Source organism: Bos indicus, chromosome 28 (assembly GCF_029378745.1).
Source record: "Bos indicus isolate NIAB-ARS_2022 breed Sahiwal x Tharparkar chromosome 28, NIAB-ARS_B.indTharparkar_mat_pri_1.0, whole genome shotgun sequence".
Classification (NCBI taxonomy): Eukaryota; Metazoa; Chordata; class Mammalia; order Artiodactyla; family Bovidae; genus Bos; species Bos indicus.
The window spans coordinates 33,608,687-33,633,367 of NC_091787.1; the positions used below are offsets into that span (position 1 = coordinate 33,608,687).

Below are 24,681 nucleotides of genomic sequence, written 5' to 3' on the forward strand. Positions count from 1 at the left end.
GCCTCCCAGCCAGTGAGGCCTACTGGAAACACGGCACTTCCCCTTGCTAAAGCTCCTTGTAGCTTTCAGTACCTACAACCTGCCTCCCCCATCCAAAGGGAGACCCAGTGAGAGGGAGATGGTGCTCACCATCAGACTCGAGTCCTGGTCCTACTGCTGCCAGGAGCAGAGCATCTGCCCTCCCGATGCCAGTGCCCAAGCTGGGTCCTAACATGCCTAATATGCCTGCTTCCCTAATATTTACCCAGAGTGGGTCTGGGTAGTGTTCAACACCCAAGGGGGATGCCAGGCTGTGCTCCCCCGCCTCCATGTCACCTGAGACGGCAGGAAGCCCGACACGTGGGCAGAGGGCAGCCTGGCTGCTGCTCGGCAGCTCAGAACTTACCTCAAGGATGAGGTCCCCGGGCACGAGGCCGTCGGGGCCCCTGGCAGGACTGTCGTCCTCCACCTCGGCCACAAACACCCCATGCAGGTTCCCTCCACATAAGTGCACGCCAAGCTCCAACTGCGACTTCTTGATGAAGACGACTCGGGGCTCTGGGGTCTTCTTGGTGGCATCTCCCACCATCCTTTCAGGAAGGAAAACGAAGCTCTTCAATTGTGCACAGGAAGGGAGGCAGGCGCGAACAAAGACGAAACGGTGGTGACACCCTGACCATTTTCTGCTCCCCTCTCAGGTCTCATGAGGCCCCAGAACCAGGAGCCAGGAGTGAGGCTGACACAGCTGTACCTGTAGTGGCTCGGTTTATAGGCAGGGCACTGAGATGAGGCAGAGGTGAACACACAGCCATGGTCACCCCGCCACTCAGGGACAGAGTGGACATCAACGCCGCTATTTCCAGCCCAGCTGTCCATCACACGTCGTGGGTTGCATCTCACCCACCTGGATTGCACTTGTTTTCCTAATTTTATTCTCCTGAGAAAGTCAGAGCCGGGGTAACCTCCAGGCCACAACTCATTCAGCAAATGTTTACTGAACAGTGTCTATGGCCCAGAGGGTACTGAACCAAAAGCCACCAAGGAACTCACAACACAGGGACACTGAAAGGGTAGCAAATAAACTGAGCAAAGGCAACGGGGCAGCAATGGAGCCTGATGAGTGGGACCTCAGGGGAGCAGCCAGAGAGTGACAAAACTTTTGCTGCAGGCAAGTATAGCCAAGATTGTCAGGAGAAATATCAATAACCTCAGATACGCAGATGACACCACCCTTATGGCAGAAAGTGAAGAGGAAATAAAGAGCCTCTTGATGAAAGTTAAAGAGGAGAGTGAAAAGCTGGCTTAAAGGTCAACATTCAGAAAACTAAGATCATGGCATCCGGTCCCATCACCTCATGACAAATAGATGGGGAAACAATGGAAACGGTGACAGACTATTTTCTTGGGCTCCAAAATCACTGCAGATGGTGATGGCAGCCATGAAATTAAGAGACACTTGCTCCTTGGAAGAAAAGCTATAACAAACTTAAGACAGCATATTAAAAAGCAGAGACATCATTTTGCCAACAAAGGTCCGTCTAGTCAAAGCTATCATTTTTCCAGTAGTCATGTATGGATGTGAGAGTTGGACCATAAAGAAAGCTGAGCGCCTAAGAGCCGATGCTTTTGAACTGTGTGTTGGAGAAGACTCCCAAGAGTCCCCTGGACTGCAAGGAGATCAAACCACTCAATCCTAAAGGAACTCAGTCCTGAATATTCATTGGAGGACTGATGCTGAAGCTGAAACTCCAATACTTGGGCCACCTGATGTGAAGAACTGACTCATAAAAGACCCCGATGCTGGGAAGATTGAAGGCAGGAGAAGGGGATGACAGAGGATGAGATGGTTGGAGAGCATCACTGACTTGATGGACATGAGTTTGAGCAAGCTCCAGGAGTTGGTGATGGATAGGGAGGCCTGGTGTGCTGCAGTCCACAGGGTCATAAAGAGTCAGACATGACTGAACTGAAGTGCACCCCTCACAGGCACAGTGAAGGGTCACAAGCAGGAGAGCCCTGAAGAGGCCCCAGCCTTCAGCCTGTAACTTCCGTGAGGAGTCCATCAACGCCATGCCAGAAAGGGCTCTGTCCAGGATTGCAGGAACACCTCCCAACCCAGCCTGCACAGCCCTCGCCCCACCTCCCCTCCAGTTCCTGTGAGAACAGGGCCTCCTCCTGCCCACACTACCACTGGTCCCTCCTCCTGACTTCTCTCCATGCCCACCCTTTGCGTGGGTAACCCCTGCTCGTCCTGAACACTGTCACTCAGCTCCCAGCCATGCTCCATCATGGCCCCCGGTCCCCCTCCCAGCACTTCAGCTGTGCTGTACACGCCTGTTCACTGATCTACCACCCTCAAACCAGGAGCTCCTTGGGGGCAACACTGCTGTGGATGGCCAAAGCCCCAGCCTGGATGGGTGAGGACTGTGGGATTCAGCATCTGAGAACAAGTGAAGTGAGAAAAGGAGGAGAAAAAGAAAAAAAGTAGAGCCAGGATTGAGTCAGTGGAAAAACTAGAGAAAAAAGAGAGGGCAGGAGAGAGAGAGGGAAAAGGACTGGCATGCTCCCCACACCAAATCCTGACAAGCTGGTGTGCCATCTGCAATGCAGGGCAGCGCTGGGACCACGTACCTCAGAGGATGCACAGGGGCTATAAAAATGACCTTCCTGGCCGCCCCGCTCAACCCAGGTGCACTGACGGAAGGCTCTTGGCAAGCAGTTACTGACCTGGAGCTGGGGGTGCTCTGCTTGGCCGGGGGTGTGCCAGGGCCCTCGTCCTGCTCCATCAGCGGGTCAATGACAGAGGGATGCTCTGGGGTGGTGGCCCCGCTGCCCTGAAGAGTGGAGTGAATACCAACGGGGTCCAGGTGGGAGCTGGGGACAGAGGACAGGAAGAATAAGGAATGGCAGGCAGCTGCCCAGAGCCATCCCGCTGTGGTGGTGCTGGGCTCTGGGATGTGAACGAAGACCAGGTCACACAGCTCTATGATCTGAGCCCTGAAAAGAGCAAGTGCCTTGGCAGCTTGGACTCAGTTGTCCACCTGCATGATCTGCCTGTCCTCAACTTGAGGGCAAACGGTGAGCCTGAGGACACATGAATCCGCTGCTCCCCTTTCCTGTGTCTGAGCATCTCAGCCCCACCCCTGCACCACAGGGGCACTTCTCTCTCTCTGCTTACCTGTCCTGCAACCTGCAGCACAAAGGCAGGTGTCTGGCGTCTGCCCACGGACAGGGGTCGGACCACTCAATGTGAGGATCCACCTCAGGCCTCAGTGCCTGCTACCACACACGTGTGCCGGGGCATCCTGCTTCACAGGGTGCCTGGCCACCTGTTTCCACACCCCATTTCAGGAGGGGAAACCCTCCCTTGATATGTCTCTTCTCCAGAGCCCAAGGCTGCTCAACTCTCCTCTCATGGCAGCAGAATCCCCAGAGCTTGCAGCTGCACATGGTTTCCTCAGAGCAAGCCACACACCTGCGGCCTCCACTTCTCCTCCGGCAGCCCAGATGCCCCTCGGAGGCCCAGGACCTCACCTGGACCGGGAGTGGCTGCTAAGCTGGTGCATGTGTGGGTTGTACTGGGCCAGAATGGTGATGGTGTCGCACTGCTGCCCGATGATGAGCCGGGCCTGCTGCTCTGTGGCGCTCCGCAGGTTGATGCCATTGAACTAGGAAACACGGAGAACGGGCTCAGCAAGGAGAGAAGAGGGCACGGAGGAGGTCCTGGGACTCAGAAAGGGATGAGGCGGGGGGGGAGAAGGGCGGCTTCCCGCTCACCTCAAGTAACTGGTCCCCATACTCAAGGCCAGCCTGGTGAGCGATGCTCCCCCCGGTCACCTTGGAGACGTAGACGCCGCCCTTCTCCCCACTCACGATGGAGATGCCCAGCGGCTCCGAGCCCTTCTGCAGCTTCACATGGCGTGGCTCCTCCACGTAGGGCCTTGGAAGAGAGCCAACGGTTTTGGGGACTCAGACTCAAAGGGAAGGTCTGGGGAGGGTCTGAGGTCAGGCATGCATTCGCTATGCAGAGAGGGCCAGGGAACGTGGACGCTCCTATGACGACACAGCTGGATGGGCACATGATGAAGTCCACCCTCACACAGTGGTGATGCACAACCCATGCACCACACAACCCATGCAATACAAACACGACCCCCACGGTGGACACAGAGGCATCAGTCCCAAAGTCACAGAGTGGTCCGTGTGAACTATAAGCACTGATATACGCAGGGAAAGGGCACGCAGGCTTCCACGACCGGAGAGGAATGGCCTCACGATGTGCAATTTACAAACCTCCAGTGGGGTCTCAGATGCCCTCGGAGGAAAAGAAGTGCTTTCTGGGATGATGTTTACCCCCAAAGGGACAATGTGAAATACCAGTTTTTATATTTACCAGTACACAGAGTGATGTAAACTGATCATGAAATTAAGCTGCTGCAAACCCGAGGCATTTAAAAGGGGTCGGGGAGGCTGGGAGCAAGGTGACACCATGCAGTCGCTGGCCCCAGGCTGCCACCCACCGCCCTGAGGGAATGAGGGGCATGGGGGCTGGGGTGGGGCCCTGCTGTCGGGCCAACCTCAGACTCCTCAGCGAGGAGGACCTGGGCCTGGCAGCCGCAGGCAATCTCAGGAGGGATCTGTGGTGGTGGAGGCATCTGGAAGGTGCAAAGGGTTAGAAAGAAGAGAGGGGTGATTGGAGGAGAAAGACAACCACGGAGGCCTGGAATGTAACAGACAGACAGCTGCATGACACTGAGCCACCAGGGCTGCGCTGCACGCAGCCTGGGCTCCAAGCAGAGCACCGCCCCCAGGTCCCCTCCTCCAGAGCACGTGGGTGGGTGTGAATCCACGTGTAGAAGGGCAGGTGGGCAGCGGGGAGCCCTTTTTGAGGTAATCCTTCCCTTTTAACCTCCTGAATAATTTAAACTTTTATAATATGCAGAGTTTTGTCAAAACAATAAAGCTTCTTTGTAAAAGAGGTTCATAAAATATACTTAGTATTACAAATAGCTTGAAACATAACATTAAGGAGGAAATCTTTACGTATATAAAATAAGATAAAATGCATTTACACTGTAAATGTAATACTTGCGTGTGTGCGCATGTACACGCACACACCCCCGCTTGTACACGCGCACCCCCCCCCACCCCGCCCCGCCGCCAAAAGGTTAAATAACAGCAATTGAATCTCTGGTTGATGATCAGTGGTCCCCAACCTTTTCAGCACCAGGGATCAATTTCATGGAAGACAATTTATCCACGAACCAGGGTTGGAGAAGATGGTTTTGGAATGATTCAAATGCATTACATTTATTATGCACATTATTTATCTACTGCCACCACTGATCTGACAGGAGGTACTGGTCTGAGGCCCAGATGTTGGGGACCCCTGAATTATGCAACCTTTTTTCTTTCTAAATCCTCCTGAAACCATCTCCCCCAACCCTGGTCCATGGAAAAATTGTCTTCCATGAAATATATCTCTGGTGCTGAAGAGGCTGGGGACCGCTGATCATCAGAGATTCAATTGTTTACCCGGTTTTCAATAATGATAGTGTATTTTAGACTGAAGAAAAGAGGGACTATTTTTAATGAGTAATCCGTCCTTCAGCCAGGTCACACACGTTAAACTTGATGTCATTTAAGCACCATGAAGGCAGGTGTCATTGACACACACACGCTCACACACATCAGTTCTCTGTGCTCTGTAGAGGAAGCTAAGGGGATGTCCAATTGCATAAGACAAGGCCCCTTCTGATTCTGAGGAACCCACCGTACTGGGGGGAAGATCTTGTTCCCTCAAAGACCTGAGCTGGGGTTCAGTAAAACCACACCCCTTCAGGGCCAGTGTGTGCTCCCGTCTGCACAATGCAGGTGAGGCTCTCATGAACACATCCATACAAACTGCGCCTGACCCCCCGGGGGCCTGCTGGCAGTTACAGGCACAAGCTGCGCTCCAGTTCACACTTGCTTGGTGTGCTGTCTCACAAGTTCAGACTGTCAAGTCAGATGAGGTTTTCTTAATGACGGGCCCAGCCAGCAGCATCGTTTCTATGGCTCATAGCTACAAGGGCCCTCGGCTTTTTGGACTGAAGTAGAGGAAAGTAGCTCTAGTCCTTGGTCATTCAGTTGTGTCTGACTCTTTAGGACCCTGTGGACTGTAGCCCACAAGGCTCCTCTGTCCATGGTATTTCCCAGGCAAGAATACTGGAGTGTGTTGCCGTTGCCTTCTGCAGGGCATCTTCTCGAGCCAGGGATTGAACCTGCGTCTCCTGCACTGAAGGCAGATTCTTTACTATCTGAGCCACCAGGGGAGCTGCAGTCCTTGCAAGTAATTAAATAAAGGTAAGTTTGAGCTTAATCCTATCTCCCACTACCATCTAGAGAGAACCCTTTAAATAGAAATCCGATCTGGTGAATCCCACTCTGAAGAACAACTGAAGCGGATGAGGAGCCCACAGAGTTTGTGCAGCGAGGGATGGCCCTGAGAAGAGGCACGTCTGGAGGGACAGCTGCTTTTCAAAATGAACCAATAAATGGCTAATTGTACGTGTATGCCTCATACACTTTTTTTTTCCTACGTGTGTTTTATCTCACAATAAGCTTGGGGGCAGAGGTCAAGCAATGCAGCTATGTTCTGGGGTCAAAAAGCAAAGGATAAGAACGAGTCTGATTCTAATTAAGGTCGGCTGATCGCTAACCAAGTGAGCACAGACAGACTACTCCAAATTCCCAACTTCAGTCTCCTCCCCTTACATGGGGTCAGTGCTGACACTGCTGATCACGGGGTTACACGAGGATTGCACAACTTACTATGTGGACAGTGCTTAAACAAGGGCCTGGGAGGTAGTGAATGGCATCACTCCATCACAATGTCAGGTCGACGCCAGCATCACTTGCTGGAGCCCCCCACCTCCGCCTGCGGGCACTCAGTGTAAGAGCTCACCCTGCCTTCCCGGCCAGCCAGGTGCACCCCTCCTCCTGCATCAGGAGCGCACAGGACTCCCTCATGACGTCCTGCAGCAAGACACCAGCGAATGCGAGGCGACCCAAGCTGCAGCGGCCTCGCTGGAGGTCAACTCTGTGGGCCCTCCCCAACCCCCAGCACCTCCCAGGACTCAGCGCTGGCCCACCGCAGGGGCGCCCGTCCCCCGGGCCTGCTCACCTGTCCTTCCTGCGCTCCCCGGGGGCAGCAGGGTTGACAGCAATCCTGGGCAACGTGGCGGCTGAGGTCTGGGACTGGCTACAGGAGGACAGGCCTTCTACGCTGAGGGGAGACTGCGGGGGCGTGCTGCACTCCGAGTGCGACAGCGAGCCTGCGGGGAGGGCGGGTGTGGGCCAGACGGCCCAGACACACGGCCGTGAACGCAGGTGCCTGAGGCCTGCCCTGCCGGCCATTACTGATGGCGGAGGTAGTGGGGGAGCTGTGAGCGGTGCCCAGAGCCCCCACCTTGAGGACGGAGGGGCCAGCAGGGGAGGGAAGCACTGAGGAAGACCTCACCTCTGTCAGAGCCCACGACAGACCGTGGGTATCTCGGCGTCGATGGGATTTTAATGCGTTCTGCCTTGAACTGCAAATTGCTGGAAGACCCTGTGGCTCCACAAGAAGACAAAAGCTTAGGCTTGTGACTGAACAGTGCCCCTCACTCCCTCCCCACCACCCTAGGAGTCAGGAAAGACACACGGTTACACAGAAGTAAGCGGGCCCGGCCATTTGTCCCTGGGGGTGTCTCAACGTGGGACTGTCAGGGAAAGCAGACGCTCAGTCCCCAGCATGTGAATAATCTGTGCAGGGGGAGGCTGCCGCAGAACGGTATCAAGTCTGGCTCCAGCCCCGAGCAGACGGTAACCCAGGTGACAAAAGTCACTGTGGCCTTGTCTCCACAAGGCTGGAAGCAGCCCCACATGAGTGTCCTTCTGGGATAACTGTCAGGCTCGACTCCAGGTGGCATTCTCTGAACAGCAACGCAACATCCCCCAGAATGACCTCAGGGTAGGAGCAGGGCTCCTGGGCTAGAGATCATCAGAGCAACTGCATGGCCACCGTGGGAAGCTGCAGGAAGGCCACAGGAAAGGGCTCTGGGTGCAGAATGGAGTCAGCCTCGGCCCCAGGTCAGGAGAGGGGCCACCGGGAGGTCTGGGCATGAGGGTGTGGATGCAAAGGAAGGCTGGTGCCTGCTCCGGCGAGAAGGCTCCAGTAGCGTACTTACCGAGGCGGGCACTGGAGGGCAGGGAGTTGGACCCATGGGAGGCTCTCATGTCAGAGCAGTCGCTGCAGGCCCTGGGGCTCAGGTCCAGGCTGAGGCGGCCCTGGTGCTGGACACTGTGTGAGAAGCAGACAGGTGAGGAGCTCGGGAGGAAGACCAGGATGGGACCAAGTGACTGGCTTTCCCGAGGCCCTCTGCCAGCTCAAAGCAACCCAGAAGCCGCTCCCGGGCAGCTGAGGACACTGACCACCCACAGCCGCGCACAGAGGGCCCTGCAAGCCCCGGGCCAGGACCAGGCAGAAGGGACTGCAGAAGGCCTGAATCCTGCAGAAGGTGGGCAGGGCGAAGCTGGACGGCACTGAGGACAGAGTCCTGCACCTCCCTCAGGAAAGCCCGCCCAGGAGACTGGAGAGTGGAGGGCGGGGAGACGACATAGCCCAGGTCAGGGCTGGCCTGCCCAACAGTGACCTCCTCTAGCTGTGAGACTCCATCTCGTCAGTGCTTGCAGCCTTCCAGTGGTCTTCACTGCACTCAGGATAAAATCCAAACTCTGCATCACGGCCACAGGCCCTACAGGGTTTGTGCCTTCCTCCTGACTCACCATCTCTTTCCCGGGCTCTCCTACTCTGTCCCTTGAGCCCATCACCTCTGTCTCAGACACCTGGGCCGCAGCACCCACGGCCCTCCTTCCCAGAAGCTCCTCCCCAAGTCCTGTGCGACTGGCCTCCTCTTGCCCCTCTGGTCATGGCAGCATCCCCCTGCATGGGGTCCTCCTCATGGCCCAATCTAACTTCTCACAGCCTAATCTGTTGACATTTTAGGGTCTTCAAGGTCACTTAGCACCATCTGATCTGAGTGGTTCTGTTCTTTTTTTTTTTTACACCCGCCCCCCACCCCCACCACTTGAACACAAATGCCATAGGAGAGGAAGTTTATCTGCTTAATTTTCCACTATAAAGAACTATCGCAGTCTGTGGCATGTAGTAGATGATCAATTAAAATCTTAAAAACTGAAGCAATGAGTGATCTTGCATCAATCTATTCAGTTTTTAAGGCTCCATTCTCATCTATCAACCAAAGACAGTTAAGAGCAAGGTTGCTATAGCAATCAAGTGAGATGATGCTTATAAACGTCCGAGCATACTGCCTGGCACTCAGGTATCACCTGCCATCACTACCATCTTCCTATAAATACCTTTTCAAGCTCCATGTTGGTAAATGAAGAGAGTGACCTTAAAGTTTACTTTCCCTGGGGTCCCAGTGCTACTCTACCAAGTCCCTTCCCCATACAGAGCCCCTCTGTGTACAGTGGCTTTACGCCCAGGTAGGCTGGGATGGCTGGGGTTCAGGGAGGCGTGGGCGGCCTCACATACCTGGGGTGCAGCCCGTGGGGGCCAGCCTCTCTGGGGATGGGTGGAGAGCTGCAAGGGCCGACCCTGTGGCTGCGCACGGTGTAGATGGGGTTCCTCAGGACGGAGCTCACAGTGCTCGGGGCCAGACTCCGGGGCACCGTGCCTGGAAACGGGTAGGGTGAGACATCTGCCCTGCAATACCCAGCTAGCCCCGGACCTATGCAAGCATCTGGCCCTTCTCCATCATAAAGCAGGAGAACTCTCTTCAGTGCTGCCTATTTCCCAGACTGCCATGGGCAGAAAACGCTCTGAAAAGCTAAACAATGTCACTGATACAAGACGAAACACTCCAGGTAGGTCAGCAACTGCTAAACCTTTTGGACTGCTCTGTTGAGGACATGCAGCAGCTCCCTGAAACGACCGTCTCCACTCTCCCTGAGGCCGGGTGGCCTTGTGAGCCCACGTCGACCCTCCTCCCCAGCCCTGCCCTGCCAGCTCACCCACAGATGCCCTGCTGGGGTAGAACGGAGGGTTGCTGTGCCGGCTGGAATGTCCAGGAGAGTAAGGGGCCCACTCCTGGAGATCTGGGGAGAGCTCTCCACTGGCCGGGGTGCACTTCTGCTCCTGCAGGACCAAAGGCAAGAGGCAGCGGCTGGAAACAGGGAAACACACGGGCACCAGCAAGCAATTTCTGTCCTCTACGACCTAGCTTCTCCCACTTGGACACGTGCAGTGACACCTGGGAGAGTTCATAGCTCGCTATTCATTCATGTTGTCTTCACACATCTGAAAGAGTAGAACTTCCTTCAAAAATACTTTGGAAGAAAACCACAGAGAAAGAATCTGTTCTTTCAAAGAAACAGATTTTGTGTGTAGAAAGTAGAACACATGTATGCCTCAGGCACATGTCTATAACAACTCCACATGATTTGCCCAGCCACGTGAAGCTCTGTGTCTGCCGAGAGAAGCATAGATTTGTTCTCCTGCTTATAGCCATCTTTCCCTCCTAGAAATGACCACAGCACCTGCAAAAACTCACCTGTCCTGCTGCCAGCTAACAGATTCACATGTGCTATATTGTCTCCCTAGGCTCTTCAAGGTAGGTCCCTACCACCCGGTTCCATCGTAAAAGTTCAAAAGCTTCTTGCTAGATAAGCAAACCACAGCCCACACCCAAGATGATGCTCCTCTCCTGGCATCATGTTACCACCATCATGCACGCCTCAGGGGACATTCCAGTCTCCTAAGGGAGTCTGCTTCCTGTTGGCATCTACCCACTACCCCCACCCCCAAGCAGGTGCTGAGAGCTAAAACAGAAGAGCCAGGGCTAAGCCTGAGCTGGGGGACGCCGGTACAGACGAGCACAGGCCTCTTCATGGAGTGCTCACAGCCCACTGCCCCACCCTCCTCCAGCTGGCCCTAATCCACCCCGGGTCAAGCACCACCTCCAGGAATTGAGCAGGGATCACGACTGGAGCGAGCTTAGGCCGAATGATGGGCGCGGACTTGGGCCGGCGGCGCTTCTGCCCCAGCTCCTCTACCTTCTGGGAGGTGAGGTCCTCGTCACAGGACTTCTTGGCTGGCAGGTAGGAAGAGTCCCTGTCCCCTTCAGGGCAGTAACTTGAAGCGATGCGGACCCTGGCCTTGCGAGGGGGCGAGGCGTGCATGGGATCCCCAGGGTCCACGTCAGGGGGCAGGGCGCTCGGGGGGCTGGTGGACGGGGAGCTGCCCACCAGAGTGGCCTCTGACTCAGAACTGGTTTCCAGCTTGTGCTGGAACTTAATGGAGTCACCCCTCCTGGGAGGTTTTGGGGGCGTCAGAGGTCCCACTCTCTTGGAGGGCAAGGGGGAATGGGCAGGCCCAGAGCCTGGGAGCAAGTAGTCTATTTTGGGGGGTGTCTGGGGGCGTTTGAAAGTGTTTGGGTCAAAGATAGATTTTCTTTGCTTTGGCTTCCTGTAAACAGAGAGCTTCTCGGGCCCCGCCACGGAGCTGAGCACAGCCTTGGGCCAGGTCCCACCGCTGTGGGCGTTGTCAGGCTCTGCCTTGTCCAGGGGGGCCTCCGCCGCCCCACAGGGGCCCACCTCAGTCTCGAAGGGCAGCAGCGGCCGCCGGCTGCGCATGTCTGCCGGCCCATAGCCACGCTCCCCCGAGGCATCCGAGCGGAAGGAGCTCAGGCTGCGCTCGGACGCGCTGGGACAAGCCTGGGGGGAGACGGAGAAGGGTCCCCCGGGGAACGGCTTGTGCAGGAAGGAGCTGCTGCCTCCGGGGGGGCCCAACTCCTTCCTATCTTCCAGCCTGTCCGCACAGAAGATGTCTGTCTGTGTGGAGTTGTTGTGCTGCATCAAATTCCGTTTATTCTGAGCCTGGACCTCTGGGCCATGGGCTCGGTAGCTCAGCATCTTATCAGAATCCTTGATGTTTTCAAAGATATTCTGGCCGCTCCATGAGGCGCTCTGAGGGAACACCTAAGTAGGGGTTGCAAAAGAGTGAGGAAGAGAGCGGGTGAGACGACAGGACCTGGAGCTGTCAACAAAAAACATCCCTGGAGGTAAAGCCATGGGAGGGAATGGGCCACACACACCCCAAAGTTGGACAGACGGACAGGCGTACAGGTGCACGCCTCACCCGTGGGTGAGGCTTGTTTACAGCCTGGCCGCTATGAACCCACAGTAGAGACACAAAGTTCCCTGGTTTGAGCGTTTTCTGAAATCACTTGTATTGTGTTCTGCCTAGTTTTTTAAATGATTAAACAAAATGTAAAAGCTTCATTCTTAAAGATATTTCTTATAGTATGCCAAGGCAATGGCATATTATTCAGCGATAAAAAGAAACAACCTATCAGGCCACGAGAAGACACTCAGGGAACCTTAAATGCATATTACAGAGTGAAAGAAGCCAATCTGAAAATGCTACAGAGGCTAGCTATATGACATTTTGGAAAACACAAAACTACGAAGATAGTAAAAAGATCAGAGGCTGCCAAGGGTTACAGGGGAGGAGGGGGATGGATAGGTGAAGCCCCAAAGATCTTTAGAGCAGTAAAATAATTCTCTACGGTAGTGTGCTGGTGGATACATGTCCTTATACACTTGTCCCAACCCACAGAATGTACTCCAAAAGCGAATCCTCATGTCAACTGAACACTTCAGTTAATACTAATGTATGAATACCGGCTCATCAGTGGCAACAAATGCACCCCCACTGACGCTAAATGAACAGGAGAAACAGAGTGGCTAATATGAGGACTCTCTGTACTAACATAACTTCTCTATAAACCCAAAACTGCTCCCCTAAAAGCCTATGAATTTTTAAATAATACTTTAAAATATCTCTTAATAAAGTAGATGAGCCTATTTCCAGCCTTCTTAGAAAAGCTGACAGGAAAGCACAACAAACGCCCTTAAATCCATTTAGATTCAACAGTATTTTGCCAAATTGTCTATACCTATTTACCGTGCAGAACATTTGCAAATAAGTTACAAATATTATGACATTTCACCCTAGCAGCTTCAACATGCCTTTCCCTCAAATGAAGCCATTCTCCTATATAATCTCAACACCATTATCATACCCAGGAAAAGTAAAAATTTCCTAAGATCACCTAATTATCCAGTCCCGATCCAAGCATCCTTCATAGCTGGGTTGTTTGTTTTTGGTTTTTAAACCAGGATCCAGTCAGGGTTAGTGCACACCCTAGACTTAGAAATCAAGACTTTTTCCCCAAGGATCCCAGTGATGTGGAAAAGCAGCTCGGGTACACAGAGCTGAGGCTCTGCCCGCCCCACAGATAGCGAGAGCAGAGCCAGTGCAGGGTGGGGTCCTTACCTTCAGGAGGGACAGGGTCAGGGAGTCCTGGCAGCTCCGCAGCAGAGACTCACACTCATTCAGAGACTTGTTGTCCAGTGCAATGCCATTGATCTAGAGCCAACAAAGAGCCCATCAGGCTCATGCCAGGCCAGGGGTTCTGCCCAGCTGCTGACCCATGCTGGACAGTGGGCCTGGTTATGTAAGGTGCTGGAGCTGGCAAAGGAGAGAAAGCCCCTCGCCAGTAAGGCCCTCAAAGTCCAGTTACAGGGCTTCTGAAGCAAACGAAACACACAGCCTTAAGAGCGCTCTGGGGACGGGACTTGTCTGGCTGGGACCAGAATTCCAGGGGTCCCAGGGAGCATCCCACCCTGCTGCTTCCTGCTGTGTGATGCTGGACTGTGGCTCAGAACTCCTTCACACGCAAAAAGGAAGAAAAACATGTTTGACCCCCCAGGAGTGGGAGGAGACTGAAAATGAGATCACGGTGTGGGAGACCACAGAGGAACCACGTGACACCAAGTATCATCACAAAGACTCCCACAACCCATATGCCTGAGTCTCTGGCCACATCCCTCTCAGACTCGTTCCAATCCTTTTTAAAAGTGTATATGCAGTAGATGACCGGCGATGCTGGGGCAGTGCTCTTGATGGAGCACTGCTCGGCATCACGGGCCATTCCATCAGCACAGCCAACCACGTGACAGGGCTCACAGCATAAAGCCAAGTGAAAAAGGCTATCTCAAATGGGCACGTACTCTAAATTCTACTTATACAATGTCCTCCAAATGACAGAATTATGGAGCTGGAGAACAAATTAGTTGCCAGAGTTATGACAGGGGGTGGGGGGTGGAACATGCTGAGGATTGTGGAGGTTAATATAAAGGGTAATTCATTTTGAAGTATGACAGAAATCAAACCAATATTGTAAAGCAATCATCAATCAATTAAAAGTAAAGAGAATTATAAAAACAAACAAATAAATGTTAACATGAGGGAGATCTTTGCAGTATTGGACAGTTCTATATCTTGGTTTTTTTTTCTTAATCTAAAATGTGATAAAACAACAGAAATCTATACCTAGACCCTGTGCCCGCATCTACTGTCTGGTTTTGATGCCACAGTTACATAAGACGCAGCCAACTGACATAACTAGAGGATGCGGATACAGGACCTTTCTGTATTATCTTCGCAACTTTTAAAATATTGCTTAATATCACAACTGAATTATCTCAGCAATTATCTGAAAATCAAAACTTAAAAATATATATTCAGAGTGATTATCTTGGACTGGTAGGTTAATTTTTTTGGTTTTTATCTTGGGAGGGTAGATTAATTTGGTTGGTTTTGTTTTTCTTTATAACTTTCTTACATCTTAAAAATTTTCACAATGCCCATATTGCTTTTAAACTCCAGCTTGCCCCCAAATCTGAAAAAACACTGGCAAAGATGTGACATAACAAGCTACCCCAAACACTGAAGATGAGACTGAAACGGCCACAGCTTCCTTGGAGCACATGAAGAAAGGTCAGGTCACAGGATAAATGCTTACAGCCTATGAGCCAGCAATTCCGCCCCCTGGAACTATACCCCATGGCAAGACACAGCAGTGGCCACGCAGCACTGCTATAAAAGCAAAATGTCCTGACCGTGCATCAGGGGACTGGCTCAACAGCCACTACGGAACATGCAGTTTATTGAAAAGACCAGATTTAAAGATGTAAATCTGGAAGAACCTCAAGGCATGCTGTTAAAAATAAAGAGCAAGGTTAGCAGCAGCACACTATATTATGACCACATCTGAAGTTTAAAAAAAAAAAAGTGGGAGCTTAAACTGTAAGATAATAAACATTTGTTGCTTCAAAAAAATAAAGTGGGAGATATAAGTTTTGAGTGTTTTGGAGAGAAAAACACAATGAATTGTTAAAAGTGGTTGCCATCAGGGTGGGAACTGGGAGACAGGGAGTCTAGAACTGGGGAAAGAGTTCCCAAGACTTACGGCCACGATCCTGTCTCCCACAGCAAGGGACCCCTCCTTGGCAGCCGGGCTTCCGGGCACCACGGCGGCAGCATACACTCCATTCTCGAGACTGATGCCACTGTCTGCAAACCACAGAGGCCCACAGTTAACCCCCGCCAGGGTCAAACGGCCCTCTGGCTGTCTCCCCTCATCTTTGTGAGATCAACTTATAAAAGGGATGTTGGCAGACTATGAACTATCCATCTCAGCACCCCAACCAGGTCAGACCATCCAGGGGCCTGATCATGTCTGGTCTAGTGAATCAGTCAGTCAGTCACAGCAAGACGCAAGACCCAGATGGTCCCCTGGCGGGAAGCGCACACACTGCAATACCTCGTTCTGGGAATAAGGTACGCTTGAAAACACACGTACCCTCTCTACACAAGAAAGGGTACCCTATCCATCTCCACGGCCCCTACCTTTATGCCCGCTCAGGTTGATGTGCAGTGGTGTGACCACCTTCCCACCCAGGGACTTCCTCCGACGCACGACCATGTTGATGGCCCCCTCCCCATTGAGAAGTGCCTTGATGGCCTGCTTCTTGTCCTTGTTGATGAGGTCCACGTCGTTGATTCTCAGCAGCCAGTCATTGACCCTGAGGAGGGGCACAGCCAGGTCACTGCCTGAGAAAGCCTTGGGACCAGGGGAATGCCTGTTGCTCCTTCTCGGGAGCAGAACACCAGAAAGCAGGTACCCCACAAACACATTCAGAAAGATTTCCTCTTCTAAGAGAGTAGAGTAGTTAACCTTGTGGATGTTGCAGCCTGGGTTCAAATCCAAGCGCTACAACTTAGGGGCAGTGTGACGTAGCCCCTCTAGGCCTCAGGGTTCTCATTTGTAAAATGGAGGCAACAAGCACCTACCTCGTGGAATTGTAAAGGTTAATGAATTATATAAAGTGACTGAACTTAGCAGTCACCAAGCACTATGTAGGTGCTAGTTATTATCATTACTATGTCATGGGATGAGCAAGCAAAGCATATTCTAGACTCTCACACACACCACCTGAGCCCCCTTTAACACACAGAAGCAAAAGGAGAAAGATCAGATTCAGAGGCAATTTGGAGGCAGTATGTCCTTTAAGAACAGGGTTAACAGTTGAACCTGCAAGCTTCAGGTTGCTTCTAAGAGCCCCCCAGATCCTGGGATGCGTTCATTTAAATGCCAGCTGGTGGTCTCCCTGGTGGCTCAGTGGCAAAGAACCCACCCGTCAATGCAGGAGACAAAATGTTCGATCCCTGATCCGTGAAGATCCACATGCCGTGCAATCACCAAGCCTGCAAGCCACAACTATTGGGCCTGTGCTCTAGAGCCCGGGAACTACACCTACCGAGCCCACGTGCCCCGCAGCCTGTGCCCGGCAACGAGAGAAGCCACTGCAATGAGAGGCCTCCACACTACAATCAGAGTGTATCCCCTGCTCGCTGAAACTAGAGAAAGGCTGTGCAGCAATGAAGAGCCAGCACAGCCAAAAACAATTTTCTTAAAAAAGAAGTATCTTATCAATGTCACCTGGCTCTCCTCCAGGTCCTCTGCGTTAGGTCAAAGGGAAACTTCCCCCTCCCCGCCAGAGCCGGGGTCCTGACACTTACCGTAAGCGGCCATCAGCGATGCTTCCTTTGTCCACTTTAGTGACAAATATGCCACAGTCCCCCGGCAAACAAGGCTCATTCACACCCTCTGCCATATCGAACCCAAGTGCTTTCAAGTCAATATCCTCCTGTCAAGAACAGCAGCAACAGCTCACTTGAAGCAGTGATGAGAAACACTTGGCTCTTACACCTCTGGCCACTCACTCCAATGCGGGGGTTGAACCTTCACTCTGATGGGGCACTTGGTCCCCAGGATGAAAGCTCTGAGCAGCTGTGATCCACCCCTCTCTGCCACTGCAGACACACAGCCCCTCGAGCTCTGCTCTCCACGCACTGCCAGCATCTGCTGGGGGACACAGGAGGCCAAGCTGCAGCTGCTACCTGGCTTGGACAAGTGCCGGCAAAGGATGCATCTGCACCCTGGGAGGAAAAGCTGACCTCCCAACTAGCAGCCGTGAAACTGGAGGGCACTGCAGGAGGGCCGGCCACCCTCTCACCTCCGTCCCAAGCCTGCATGTTGAGGAGAGCTGGGGAGAAAAAGACCTGCGGGCAGTTTACCGTCTCCCTTTCAAACTCCACAACTTCTGTCTCCCACTCCATAGAGTCTGTGTCGATGGCTGAGTCGTGCGAGCTGTGGGCCATCAGCTGCCGGAACCGGGCCTCCTTTTCCAACTGGGATTCCATCTGCTCCCTGTGGACGAAGAGGGAGTCATGGCAACGGCCCTCTGGGAGGCAAAGCATCCCAGCTGAGTCCACTGGGAAACGAGGTGGACCATGCCCATCTCCCTCACACTACACACCAGCTTCCTAATAAATCTGAGGGTCAGGTCAGGTCAAGGCTTCCTGAATCGGTGGGTTTTCATAGTTTTTAAGTCTCAGAAATTTGCCCCAAATTTATCTAAGTAGGGGCTTAATGCAATTCTGATAGAAATGCCAGTAAGACTTTCTGTAGCCAAGACTATTCTAAAATGTATATGGAAAGGCAAGGAATTAGAATGACTAAACCGATTTTTTAAATGAAGAATAAAATGGGAGGGATCCTTCTACTTGATTTCAAGACTTATACAGCTACATAAATCAAGGCTGTGTGGAACTGCCAGGAAGACAGAGACCTGGATCAGCAGAACAGAACAGAAGACCCAGAATCAGCTCCACAAAGTACAAAAGGTACAGAAGCAGTTCCACAAAGAAAGCACCGTCTTCAACTAAGGGCGCTGGAGCAGGCGGACATCACGGCAACAGACTCTCAGCCTAAACCCCATACCTTACGTAAAGATTAACTCGCGCTCTATCACTGATTTGAATGTAAAACTATAAAACTTCTAGAAGGAAAGTATAGGAGAAAATCTTTGAGATCTAAAATAGATTAAGGGTTTTTCAGACATAATCCATTAAAAGTTTAAAAAAAATCAATACATTGGATTTGATCAAAATAAAAAGCTTTAGCTCTCAGAAAGACCCAGGGAAGAGGACGAAAAAAGACTCAAAACCTTGTAATCTTCCCCAGTAACATCCTCCTTCCTAAAACCTGGGCCCAGATGACCTTCCGAATTCACCATTACTGCCCTGACACACTCCTGCTGCGCGTTCACTGCACGTGGCTCAGCTCTCACCCACTATGCAAGGCTGCTGCTTCTGCAGACAGGGGGCTTCCTGGGCAGCAGCAGCAAGTCCCTTGCCTGCATCCCACCAGTTAAGAGAACTTAGCACAGAGAAGGCGCAAATACAAATGTGCTGAACAAACAAACAAACGGAACCTGACATTCCTCAGAAGCTCCAGGCAATTCTGGCTCAATTACCGTACAAAACCTCTTCCCGTGCTCAAGCATCCAGGGCTCCAGGCTTTGCCCTAATTTGATTCTACCGCTTGCTAGATCCAGACTGGGTCCCTGGAGAGCCTGCCTTTTTGCCTCTTAACCTCTGGGATTTTCTTAGACTGCTTAAGCCCCAGGGCTTCTGGGTTTTCATTAAGCAAATGAAGCTGTTTGTCTCATGTTAAGAGGTGCTGTTGAACAGGGAGGAAGGGGAAGCAGTCACCCACTTGTGGAAGGCTTCGCTTGAGTGTGTGAGGCTTGCACACTCGCTAGCTTCTCACCACCCTATCAGGTTGGGAGGTCTCACGAACAGAGAGAGAGCCCCTGCTTCTCAACTACAGAGTCTGGTTCCTGTTCTGAACTACAATGATGGCTGTTGGGATCTGCCAGTTTCTCTTTTTCAGCTTGCATCTTTGTATTTTCTATACACTGGGAGGGGCCACCAAGTCTGAAGTGACGTCCCTGGAGCAGCGCTGTAATCAAGTTATCTGACGCCCCACATAGCACAGGCAGAGTAGACTGGAGTGGTAGTAACAACCACCTTCAAACGCTGCTTCACAATCTGTCATCTTTCTGTCCCATAGCATACTGGTCTCTCAGATGGCCCTGCCTTGGGTCCGTCTCCGTGTGCTGCGAGCCCCACAGGGACCGATGGCTTGTGCCTCCCCCAGGGCCTGGTCCACAAAGAACAGGTACCTTGCAAATCCCTGCTGAGTTGGCGAGTGAACGAGGGAGGGAGGGAGGGAATGAATGGACAACACATGCTTGCCTGTCCCCCAGTGGACTGCCCGGGGCAGGGGCCTTCCTTCCGATGCCCCTGTGCACACGGTGCCCGTCCACCCCCACAGGCTCACCAAAGGGCCGCTGCTACTTCTGTGCCTGTCTGAGGATTTCTAATCAACTCTCAACGTAGAGGCAACCCTGGGACACATTTTATGGACTGACCGAGAAAGGGGACCGGCGGCCAGGCCTGCCCATGGGGCTGCTGTGCCCTGAGGGTAGGGGGCCCTGTGCTCCCCGGGTGCCAGCTCATCCCAGCAGCGCCCACCCCAGCATACTTGAGCTCCTTCAGCTCCCGGCTGACGTCGTTCTTCTGTTTGCGAGTGTCGTCCAGGCTGCGCAGGGCCTCAGCCAGCTCACTCACTGCCCGGTCCCGCTCCCGCCTCAGGTTGTCACAGAGCGTCCTGACAGAGGGGGCAAAGGGCAAGGTCACTGTGAGGAGCAGGGGGCGGAGGACTCACGGCCTGCAGTGAAGCTTGCAGCCCATGCTCCTGAACACCCCGGATGCCTGATGCGTGAGAGGAGTGCTTGAGAGTCTGGAGACAAGACCTCCCGGGCCAATCCCACACAGGGTCAGAGGGGCACCTTGGACCTGGCAGAGGGGACAACCCCATGGTTACCAGGCAACAAGCATCTCATTCTGCAGTCCAGCGTTCGTCCCACAGTTTCACTCTCAGTGTACCTGAGGTCAAACACCACGCTCCCGCTCCCAGCCCATCTGGCAAGCCCCGGTGCTCCAGCACTGACCACATGCTTCATGCAAGTTTTTCTAGAGTTGCCCTCCACCCCACAAGTAGATGGAGCCCCCCATTTGGACAGAAATCATGTCTTATGCATCTCTGCAGCCCCGAGCCCTGTACAGGTAGAAAGTGTAGGCTTTAAAAGTCTCTACTAACAAACGTGTGGCCTCTGGGATCCCAGGATCAGCTTGGTCAGTCAGACAGGAGGTGGGGACAGGTGAGCCAGCAGCAGGGGAGTCTGCGCTCTGTGCCACCTCCAGAACTGCATCCTGCCACCGGATGGACCCTGAGTGGGCAGGTCCCTACCTCTCAATGGCCCCAAGTCCCCTCCAACCCTGAACCTTCACCTCCCGATCAGCCCAGAGTACATCTGTCTCTCCAAACGGCCACAAGTTACCAAAAGTCTCAATGACCAGGTTCTCAGTCATCACCAGCAACACCACGCCACTAGGGCCTCTCCTGGCTTTCCTCCAGGCCAAGGTCCAAGTCTACACTCAAGGGCTTCCCTTCAGAGGTCCTCACCACCTGCCCTCAGGAGCCCTGTCAGCCGCTTCTCCTACTGACTCTGTAAGTGTGCACCCCACTCACGCCACACCCAGTCCCAGGCCTGCCGTGAGTTCACCAACCACCTTTGTTCACGATGGTCCCTCAGGCTGCAGCACCCATCCCCCTTCTCCATTTAGAAAAGACGCCACCCGAGCTTAAGTTCCAGCTTGAATGCCATGCTTCCTGGGGAGACCTCCCTACCTGCCCCCAGTTCCCTGCACACCCCCACGGGTTTACTGTCCATGCATCTCCCTCCCACCATTGCCCTGTCCCATGACATTGCTCGGCCCCCTCACAGGCATCACACGTGCCCAGGAGCCTCAAAGGCTATTTCTCTCCCAGGGTCTCCTTAAAGCTCAAGGGGCCATTGGTTGTCAGGAACCAATGAATACTGGCTGTAAGAATGCAGTTCTGTGATACAAATGAATTTACTTACCAAATAGAAAGAGAAACTTACAGAGTTACAGAATGAACCTATGGTTGCTGGGTGGGGAGGGGAAGGACGAGCGGAAGGGAAAGTTAGAGAGTTTGGGATGGACATGTACACAACGCAGTATTTAAAATGGATAACCATCAGGGACTGACTGTGTGGCACAGGGAGCTGTGCTCAGTGTGCTGTGCCAGCCTGGATGGGAGGGGAGTCTGGGGGAGAGTGGAGGCGTGTGTGCGGACGGCTGAGTCCCTTCGCTGTTCACCTGAAACTACCACCACGTTGTTTGTTAAGCAGCTACACCCCAACACAAAATACAAAGTTTAAAAGAAAAGAATGCATTTCTGAAACGTCAGTTGCACCAGAAGCCCCCTAAGCCTGGCCTTGTGCCACTTCATGAGGGTCTATGCTCTGGACACAGCAGGCACTTGGACCTCTAGGGTGAAGGGAAGTAGGAAGTTGAGATGCAATGGAAAATTCCAAATTTTCACTATGAGGCGAGACTGGGGCATCACCTAGAGTGAGAACGACGACCCAGGTCACTCCCACCAGACCTGGAAGTAAGTGGTAAAGACTCTGACCCTCCCACAGACCCACTGTGTCATGGGGAGACCCAAGCCTGTGGGGGCCCCAGCGCCCATACCGGATGCTGTCGCGCTCAGCCACGATCTTGTCCCGCTCCTGGAATGCCCAGTCCCGCCGGCACTTGGCCACGTCCGCCTCTTGGAGGGCTTCCTTCAGCTCCTGGCACAGAGCCTTGCACTGCTTTCGAAGGATTTCAGCCTCCTTGTTGGCTCTCCCGGCGTCCATCGTCACTGTGTCTTTGATCTGCAGGAGGACAACAAGCGAGCAGAGGGGGAAGTTACTGGGCCTTCTGGTCCGGAAGTGCCCTCCAACTGGTGCAGGAGCTGGGGCTGCACTCTCCAGAGCTGGATGGAGGGAAGTGCTGAGATCCCAGGAAGAGCCCATTCTGACACACCCCAAACCATGACAACATGCTCCACAGCCGTGCTCAGACCCCTAGTGACGCTGTATTTGTGTTCACCCAAACTCGCTCAGCCCCTCACAGAGCCAGGACTGGAAGCCCGGCCGCTCCTCTGTCCTGGTCTCAGGGGCCCAGGGGAAATGACCCCCAGAGGGCTCCTCCTAAACCCCACCTGCCATTTACGGGATGTGTGTCTTGCAGAGAGCCCTCTGCACCTCTCTAGAGAGTGCTTGTGACAAATCGTGACACGAGGCCCCACTGCAGTGAAGGCTGCAGCACTGGTCATGACGCTTCCCCACCCGCTGTGTCTACAGCACAGCTGATATACTCTGGCATGCAGTTACCGCTAAATCTGAAAATTCACTGGCTGCTGTTTGCTGGGGAAGTCCTGGGTGTCTCAGCTCCTTTAAAAAGCTGAAATCTAAAGGATCTGCTTCTAGACCTCTTTCCAAAGCACGACATGCTCCGTTAAAATCTCAAATCAAACTCTTTGAAGCCCTCATACAGAAAGCTCCCTCTGGGCTTCTGCAATCCTCAGAAAACATGAAGAATACGACAGACGACGAAGTGAGTGCCTACTGCTAGAGCAACTCCTAGTCCAGCTCAAACGCGTTCTGAAGAAGTAAAATACACACGAGACAGAACGCTCCTCTGGTCATCATCCACCTCCCCCGGTGCCTCCCCTCCTACCCCTCTGCTCCCCAAGGCTCCCTCCTCACTTTACGCAGTACCTCCCCCCTCACACAATGTTCCCCAACCTTCTACCAAATTTCAATCCCCAGGCAGGACTGGACATCAGAGACGCAACTGCATTCAAGGGGCAGTAGAAAGCACTACCAGTCCAAGTGACCAAGCTTGCCTTTCAAGGGGACAGTGGCTCTGTCAGAGGGGCCTGTCTTAGGAAGTGATCCAGTCTCCAGAAGGACCTCTGTGAAAGGCAGCAGCGCCCCACGGCTTCCCTGGGGCAGCGACCAGTTTCCACGTCCTCCTGAGGCTGGCGAGCTTTCAGGAACCTGGAAGCCCATGGCTGGAGGTTGGACCCCGGCCCGGGTGAAGGAAATCCCTGGATGTGCCCACTCTCAGAGGTGGGAAGCAAGGGAGAGAGGTGGCAGAGCTGACCGGGTGTCCAGAGCGAGGCAAAAACCCTGACAGGGCCCCCACCTGCCCTTTCTTTGCACAACCCACTCTGGAGAAGACGATGGGGTGGGTGGGAGGCAATGAAAGAGAAAAGAGGGTAAATAAACAGGAGGTACAGAGAGGAGAGGGGGGAGCATAGGAAGGCACAGGCGTCAGAAGGAAAAAGAACCACCAGCCCTGGTGAGCAGAACAAAAACAGTTCTGAGACCTGGGCCCTGGCCTGGCTCAAGGTCCATCTCAGGTGACCCCACGAGAAGCGGCTGCTGGAGAGGGGTGGGAGCAATCCTCAGGGACCTCGCAGGCCATGGGGCGATAAGACCCTCCACGCCCACACCTCAGAGCCAGGACGGCCCAGGCCACAGACTTAGCCTCTTCTGTCCAGACGGAGAACGGTCTTGTCCCAGAAGCCAGACAGATTCCAGAGGGAGCCGAGGGTTTCAGCTGTGGAAGCTACAGGGGCGGGGGCTGGGCTGTCCTCGCCTCCTGACTGGGATGGGTGCCCAGAAAAGATTTCTGTCTCAGCTGACAGCAGGCCTCATGTGTGGCCAGTGCCCCTGTGAAGGTTCAGGGCTCCAGGCTGGAGGAACACGGGAGCCCTGGGAGGAGTGGGCGACACGGGCCACCAGACCGAGCACTGAGGGGCAGCCGGGGGTCTTCCTCCGGCCCTGTGCTTCTGCAATCCTGCCAAGAGCACAATTAACCTCTAACATCTCAACCAGGTGGCCGCTGGCCTATCACAGGCTCACCTTCAATGGCTTTAACACACTGTCCTTGACGCTGTAGTTCAGAGACTGACTCAGGCATTTCTGATGTTTCTACTCTTCATCATTTTGTTTCCCTTATTTGGTAGCAACATTTTCCCCAACAATTAAGCTCTCATACCAGAATATGAAATTGAGGTTGATGTTTTCTCCACGGCAATCACCAAGCCCTAACACATTGTATTTGCTTATTAAGAATCTCTTCAATTACCTAGAATAATAGTCCAATTCAGAGAGTCAGACACTATGTTGGTAGATAGATGTCAGGAGCCATGGGTGGGGGTGGCAGAGGGATGGGGACTTAGTGTCTAGTTGGGACAGAGTTTCCGTTTAGAAAGGTGAAAAATCGAGAGATGGATGATGGTAAGAGCTGCACGACAATGTGAATCTACTTAGTGCCACTGAACTGTGCAGTCAAATACGGTTAAAATAGTATGTTTTATATTATGTGACTTTTACAGCAATAAAAAAAAATGAATCTCTTCATTATGGTCTTTTAAAAATTTCATCAAAGAAAAAATATTCCTTTTCACG

General features: G+C 53.1%; 1 protein-coding gene across 6 annotated transcripts in view; it reads right to left on the reverse strand.

Annotated features, from left to right (window-relative positions):
* DLG5 (discs large MAGUK scaffold protein 5) overlaps positions 1 to 24,681 on the reverse strand; it is a 123,436-nt gene that overhangs the window by 12,948 nt on the left and 85,807 nt on the right. For 2 of the 6 annotated variants that reach the window (XM_070782241.1, XM_019953876.2), the window contains 17 exons: positions 21,908 to 22,092; positions 19,827 to 19,952; positions 17,513 to 17,645; positions 16,955 to 17,082; positions 15,782 to 15,957; positions 15,342 to 15,445; positions 13,364 to 13,456; positions 10,984 to 12,003; positions 10,039 to 10,162; positions 9,560 to 9,701; positions 8,190 to 8,302; positions 7,481 to 7,570; positions 7,145 to 7,295; positions 3,757 to 3,919; positions 3,514 to 3,647; positions 2,707 to 2,853; positions 386 to 569 (listed from right to left, as the gene is read on the reverse strand). In XM_070782241.1, the coding sequence (XP_070638342.1) occupies positions 386 to 569; positions 2,707 to 2,853; positions 3,514 to 3,647; positions 3,757 to 3,919; positions 7,145 to 7,295; positions 7,481 to 7,570; positions 8,190 to 8,302; positions 9,560 to 9,701; positions 10,039 to 10,162; positions 10,984 to 12,003; positions 13,364 to 13,456; positions 15,342 to 15,445; positions 15,782 to 15,957; positions 16,955 to 17,082; positions 17,513 to 17,645; positions 19,827 to 19,952; positions 21,908 to 22,092 (3,213 nt within the window). Of the gene's footprint in view, positions 1 to 385; positions 570 to 2,706; positions 2,854 to 3,513; positions 3,648 to 3,756; positions 3,920 to 7,144; positions 7,296 to 7,480; positions 7,577 to 8,189; positions 8,303 to 9,559; positions 9,702 to 10,038; positions 10,163 to 10,983; positions 12,004 to 13,363; positions 13,457 to 15,341; positions 15,446 to 15,781; positions 15,958 to 16,954; positions 17,083 to 17,512; positions 17,646 to 19,826; positions 19,953 to 21,907; positions 22,093 to 24,681 lie in introns of all 6 variants that reach the window. The other 4 variants (XM_070782240.1, XM_019953875.2, XM_019953877.2 and 1 more) reach the window with 3 other exon arrangements.